We start from the raw sequence: 6253 nt of genomic DNA, 5'->3' as shown, positions 1-6253 counted from the left end.
GCCAGGAATATAGCAAAGCAACTGGACAATGATGAAACAGCTATCAGCACTCTCTGGTCTGGAAAACAGCTTTAAAAACATGCAGCTACAGTATGTGGGCTGCCTCCTGAGACGGCACATACCAGGACTTGCATAACAATCCCGTGGCTCAGCACCTCTCTTCTCTGATGATAGGAAAGGGCACTGAGTTACAGTTTCCTGTTATTCCTCATGGGAACCTCTGTACTGGTTACTCATCCTAATGGAACCATTTTTATACACCGTATGTGACAAATTCTGGCCCACGCCAGCATGTTCATCTGTAGCTCCTGATCTGAGCCACTCCTGTACCTTTAGTCACACTAGATTTCATGTTAGTCACCTTATATTCTGGGAGGAAAAGTCACTGAGGTGAAACTGGAGATCACGAACTGAAACTGAGCCTGAGCGTTTTGCAGCTCAGATTTATTTGCCTTCTGTGCGGGGTACGGCCAGCAGCAGTCACAGGTTTCAGCCTCCATGGTCTGTCCTTTTCTAAAAACAGTTAACTGCACTGAACTGAAAAGCCAGAACGTATTTTAGGAGCTTGTTAGCAATAAGTTCACACAAATGACCTCCTCCTCTCTGTGCCCCTCCACGATTAGTTCAGCATATTTTAACTTTAGAAAGCATTTAGAGAAGCTGAATGCTGTTCCCCTGTGACGTTTCAGGATAAAGAACTGGAAGACAACAATGGAAGAACAAAACGCAGTTTTCTTTCAGAAGGCTATAGTAAAGAAATTCTTCCTCCTTTTTCATTGGTTTCACGTTTTATTACAAAGGACTCTTAAAGCTCAAAACTGGGTCTCGCATAAATAATCAATTCGGGAGCTTTATAGTGGATCTCTGGCTGATGGTAAATTTTCCTGATAGTCTGATTTGCAAGCCCTAAGTTTCAGTGGTTGTGTACTGTATTGTCAGTGTACCTGGGTGGCAGGGGTTTCCCAGTGCCCAAAGAGTTAACGGCTTTCACTGGTACATTACTTCCAAATCTAATGCAATGTTTGCCAAGCCTTGGTAGAAGCCAACAGCTTGATGAAGAATGCTTTTGCTCTTAAATTCCTGAGACAAAATGGAGAAGGAAGAATTATTCAGAAAGATGATGGGATGGACGAGAGAAAAAGTCCATTAAATCACTGTTTGCTCTCTTTAGGTGTCTTGTGATATTCGAAGTTCAACAGCTGACATGTTTTAATGTTAAAGTACAAAGGTGTTTTTCTGTGCCATCTCAGCTCTGCTTGTGTAACAGTGACTCAGCTCTGCAGACCTGGCTTGCAGCCCACATTGAGATTCTGTCTGTGAGGGAATTTTCATCGCAAAAGCAGCAATGAAAGCAGCTACATGTTTGTGGATTAAAGAGAATTAGGAACTGTGGCTGCTTTTTATCTAATAAGCAAGGAACTAGAAGTAGTGTATAGGTAACACCATGCTTAAAAGTGCTGAGGTAGTTAAAACTACATTGTTTATGCAGGGGAGGAAAATGTCAGTGCTTGGATTTTAGTCTTGCTGTTGTGAAGGGGGGAGCATCCTGGATATTCTCCTCACCATGCAGGGATCCAAGCTGGATCTGAAAACAAAAGGCGGGAGGTATCACCTCTGGGCCAGTGGGTGAAGGCCGTCAGAATAGCCTTGAGAGTACTTGGCTTTGTTCACTGTTAGACGGGTTCTATTGAAACATATTAATAATGCTGAACAGCATTGTAGGACTTATTTCATCTGTCTTTCTGTCTTCCAAGGTACTTCTCTGCTATCCTGCTGAAAAACCTCACCCCAGAAACCACATGCTAAATCGGCTTAGACGCAGCAGAGAGAATGTGAACAAAGAGAGCTCCTTCACTGCAGTGCAGCTTGGATCAGATCCAAAAGACACACAGGCAGGAGGCAGACTGAAAAGATGCAGACAAGTAATTTTTAGACTAGACCTAGTTATTAATTGTTGCTTTCACTGGCATAACAGACACAAACCTGTGATTTTAGGCTGATGGCATCTTTATAAAGTGCCCTTTAGAAGTCTCCTTACATCAGACGCACGGTGAATTGCCACATGTTCCTCTGGGTCATTTAGACCTACAGAGAAATACCTGCCCAAGCCTGTTTATTGTGGCAGGACAGATTTTAAAGCTGTATCCCACGTGTCCTGCAAAGTCAAAATATACTTTGAACAAACAGGGAGACGGAGTATTGCTCACTTTCCTCTTTTTACTACAAATCTGGGTATCTATTTGTTTTTCTTAAGCTTTCAGCTCCTGAAGTTGGTAGCTTACTAAAAGCTTTGTTTGTTTAAGGTATTTTTAGCATAAGATTATTGTCTTTTTTTTGGTAATTTCATAATATTACAGTCAATCTCACAGTACTTTGAATTGTGACTCACTATTTTTGTAACACTTGAGCTTGGCAGTGCAAGGACTAGCAGTAACGTGCCACAGCTGTTTGTTCTGTGGCTGGAACTTCAGCAAAGGCTGGGCCTTACTGCAGTGTTACAGGTTTGAGGAGAAAATATTTATCTCCACAACTGTAAACAGGTAAATATAATTATCCTGTGTCATACACAGTGAGAGAGACCTGAGGTAAGTGTGAATAATATTAGAGATAGGAATATACATTGTTTCTTCCCTGTGGCAAGTAGCCCTATTTTTATCTGAACAAAGGAACAGTACTAAACTCGCTACACATACTCAAATCACCTGACTGTCTGGCTGTCCCAAGTTAAAACCCTGTAACTAAAGATAATCATTTGACATTACGCTGTTGCTAGGACATTAGTGTACATAAAAAACAGGCACAGCTTGTGTTCTAGAATGTACAGATTCACTGGAAACATTTCTTTAGCTCCAGATTCTTCTCTTCTGAAAGTAGGTTGCTTTGTACTACTGCCCAGTGACCTACTTTTGCAACCACTTGGAAAGAACAAACATGTTCCCAACTGCAGGCCCCGTGCCCTGGCAAAAGCTGGAACCACCTGTGCAGTCAGGCCAGTCACAAGACGTAGATTTCTGGGTTTTTCAGCTTTGCATTTATTTATATACAGGTCAGTCAGCTGCTTGATGATACTTATTCACCAAGAGCTACCGGAGGAAGGGAGGCATACATGTTAAATATATATACTTTGTCCAACCACAACAGCTACCACACATTTAAGAATAAACAGATCTCCTTTGTCTGTATCAAATTCAGGTAGTAAAATATCTTCTAAAGAAATTCTGAGGTAAAGCTGAAATTCAGTAAAATGGCATCACAAAGCCATAACCTCCAGCTTGGGAGACTGTTCTGTACATGTAATGTGTGAAAATGAGGCAGAATCTGGCTCACAATATATAAACACTGCATTCTGACTTTAAAAAGAAGTACCATTCAACTTGATAATGATTATCATTGAAGTAGTATAAAGAACCTATGTAGATATGAAGTGTGTACCACACAGAAAAAGCCAAGGCACAGGAAATGAGGTATTTAAGAAGCTCTCTGTATTCAGCCCACTCCCCCCCCCAAACAAAAGAGGTGGCTCTGCTACTGCAGATTAATAGTTAGGAGAATTAAATTAATCCAGTCAGTGTAGCCTGCAAAATGCTAATGGTGGCCTGTGCAGAGTACCTTGCCTGCAGGCGATGGAGATTAGTTTAATTCTGCTAGGCCCTGGACTTGTGTGCACAAAGCCTGACTCTTTTGTTTTTCTCTTTTGACAAAGGGATAACTGAGGAATACAGTGAGGTGTTTTGCATGGAATTGATTAATTTAATCCATAATTGTTTTTAAAATCGAGTCTGCATTTGATATCAGCATGTTGCTGCCTGTGCTTGCTTTGGGTAACATCATTTCCCTGAAGAATGAATTTTTCAGGAGCCATTAGTAACAAGGTATTTAAAGAACTACTTCACCGTAGAGGGATCTTGTTGGGACATTATTCTGATCTGTTGATTGAAATACTTAAACAGAAACCAAGCAAAAATAATGAAAGCAGATTAGTCATAGGATTTAACCATACTTAGAAAAAAATAAGGGAGGGAGGGCTCCTGTGTTTTCTGGTTTACACAGAAAGGAAAAATGATGACAGAAATTTCTCCTTCTCCATCTTGACAGACATTAAAAACCAAAGACATGCACACTAAAAGCCTTAATACAAATCTGAAGCGCTCAAACACAGTCCAGTCTTTAGATTATCCTGTGGTTAATCTCCAGTTTAACAGATGTGGCCTTTCACGTTTGTAAATATTAGTTACTCATGGCCTTCCTCTCAGGACTCCGTGATGTTGTTTGGCTGAGGGACACAGTTCCTGGAGCAATGCCTGGGATGTACAGCACACACAGGCCCACCTTGGAGCAAACATTTAGTCACCCTGGCACCACGCAAACAAAACGAACCTACTGGAAACACTGAGCAAAACCGACAGCATAAAGAAAACAAATGTGATATTGCCTAAATCTGCCCTTTGTCCTGGATTTATGTCACTGAGTAGTATTACCAAGATTGGTTATTGCCATGGAGCTGTCTCTGAACTTTCCAGTCACAGATTTTCTCTCTTCCTGTTTTTACATTGTGAATAATTACTGTTGGATGATTTCTTTTTACTGTAAACCAGGAGGTGCTAGCAGACACAAGCCCTGTTAGGGGAAAGGAAAGCAAAAGGGTTTTGTTTTTATGCGTTTTTTTGGTGGGTTTGTTGGGGTTTGTTTAGAGGGAAATAGAGTAGCTCCATACTGAATCTTGCCATTTCCACGTGTGCCCATGCTCTGTGAGTGGAGGGTTTAACAACAAGTTTATCTGGCTTCCCTGAAAGAGCCAGCAGCTGATAAAACACTACCACATAAAAACTTTTTGGGATTTTGTGTACTCCAGATATGAGTTAAGAACCAGTCTGAAAGGTATAATGAAGCTTAATTAACACGAAACACATCTCCACATCAGGTCACGGAAGGAAGTTCTCCATAACCGGATCAAAGCTTTCTGTTCTGAAGGCAAGTAAACAGCCATTTGAATTTCAAATGTCAGCACTTCATCAAAGGGGCTGTTTTGCAACCTCACATTAACGAATTAAGCTGTCAGCCAGCTGAAATGGATTCAAAGGGCTGCTCAGGAAATGGGCCACATGACGAGGGGCACGCTCACCTGCAGCGAGCCTGACGCACCAGGGCCACCAACACTTGCCAAATTTCTAACAAGTTTTTCCAGCTTTGCTGCCTCGCTTCTGCTCTCCCCGGCTTCTCCTCGCAGCCACAGACAGGACTAACCCTACGGACTATTACAGGCTCTGCCATGAACGCCTCAGGCCCTCCCGGGGAAGGGGATCGGTCGGATGTGCCGGTGTCTGTGTGAATCAGCAAAAAGCTGGCGCTAGGGGTAACCCCTCTTTCCCTGGGGCACATTCCCCTCAGCACTGCCTGGGGATGAGACGGGGGTTCAATAACGGGCCGCTGCCCGCCTCCATGGCGCCCTCCCCTCCCGACCGCGCCGCGCCGGGCAGTGCGGCAGCGCTCACGCGCATGCGCGCAGCCCCACCCCACCGAAGTCTGCCTCCGCGAGGCCGCTCCCCCCTAGCAACAGCGCTGACCTCACCGCGCACCAATCAGCGCCGAGCAGCCTCCGAATTTTCCAGAGCTTTCCTCACAGCCGCCCCCCCGGATCAACCAATCAGCACCCGATCTTCTGAACGCTGCACCAATCAGTGCCGAGCTGCCTGTTCTGCCCGGCAACCGCTTCACCGCGCCGCCAGATCCATCCGCTCCCCCAGAAACTGAAATATTTTTAAGGCTCTGAGGCCCCACACTAAGACTCCAGGACATCTTTTTCCCCTGAAAGGAGACTGAAGAGGGAAAAAGGTGAGTATTTTGTACAGCGGTGCTTTTTTACTTGGCACTACTTTGGGAGGCGGATGGACATTGCGGCGTACGGGGGTGGGGCCTAGCTGGTTAAAAATCGTATAAATACGGGTGGGGCTGCGTCATCGGGCAGATCACAGCTACCGGGAGGGAGTGCTGAGCTACCGCTGCGCCAACGGCAGGGCCGGAGACGTGAGTTCATCGCTGCGGGGTTTTTTTGGGGGTTGGAGGGGGGGGGAAGTGGCGCGATTTTTCTGGACGGGAAGCCTTAAGGCGGGAGTGGGTGGGTGCTTGTGGGGCAGTAATTTTTGTGGGAGGGGGAGGAATTGTTCCGAATGAGAATTGGGGTGGGCGGGAATAAAAGCGCTTCGTTTAGGGGAAAGGAGGAAGCGTTACGGTGGAAATGGCGGAGGCTGCGCTC

The 6253-nt window shown here is 44.7% G+C and overlaps 3 protein-coding genes across 4 annotated transcripts in view; 2 read left to right on the top strand and 1 right to left on the bottom strand.

The window, feature by feature from the left end:
• CENPV (centromere protein V) overlaps nucleotides 1-5271 on the bottom strand; it is an 8561-nt gene extending 3290 nt beyond the window's left edge. Inside the window, exon 1 of the mRNA XM_026861825.1 lies at nucleotides 5123-5271. Coding sequence (XP_026717626.1) covers nucleotides 5123-5271 — 149 coding nt within the window. The remainder of the gene's footprint in view (nucleotides 1-5122) is intronic.
• The window catches only part of LOC113487381 (transient receptor potential cation channel subfamily V member 2-like), a 30819-nt gene that overhangs the window by 1137 nt on the left and 23429 nt on the right, over nucleotides 1-6253 (top strand). Inside the window, exon 2 of one of the 2 annotated variants that reach the window (XM_026861906.1) lies at nucleotides 1755-1922. The gene's annotated coding sequence lies outside the window, so the exon portion shown is untranslated. Of the gene's footprint in view, nucleotides 1-1754; nucleotides 1923-3287; nucleotides 3299-6253 lie in introns of those variants that run through there. The other variant, XM_026861912.1, reaches the window with a different exon arrangement.
• Nucleotides 5925-6253, top strand: part of UBB (ubiquitin B) — a 1436-nt gene continuing 1107 nt past the window's right edge. Inside the window, exon 1 of the mRNA XM_026861918.1 lies at nucleotides 5925-6033. The gene's annotated coding sequence lies outside the window, so the exon portion shown is untranslated. The remainder of the gene's footprint in view (nucleotides 6034-6253) is intronic.

The sequence above is a fragment of the Athene cunicularia genome (genome assembly GCF_003259725.1).
Source record: "Athene cunicularia isolate RWA chromosome 19 unlocalized genomic scaffold, athCun1 chr19_part1, whole genome shotgun sequence".
Taxonomy (NCBI): Eukaryota; Metazoa; Chordata; class Aves; order Strigiformes; family Strigidae; genus Athene; species Athene cunicularia.
Note: the sequence above shows the minus strand (reverse complement) of the source record. Positions and strands in the feature narration are given on the sequence as shown.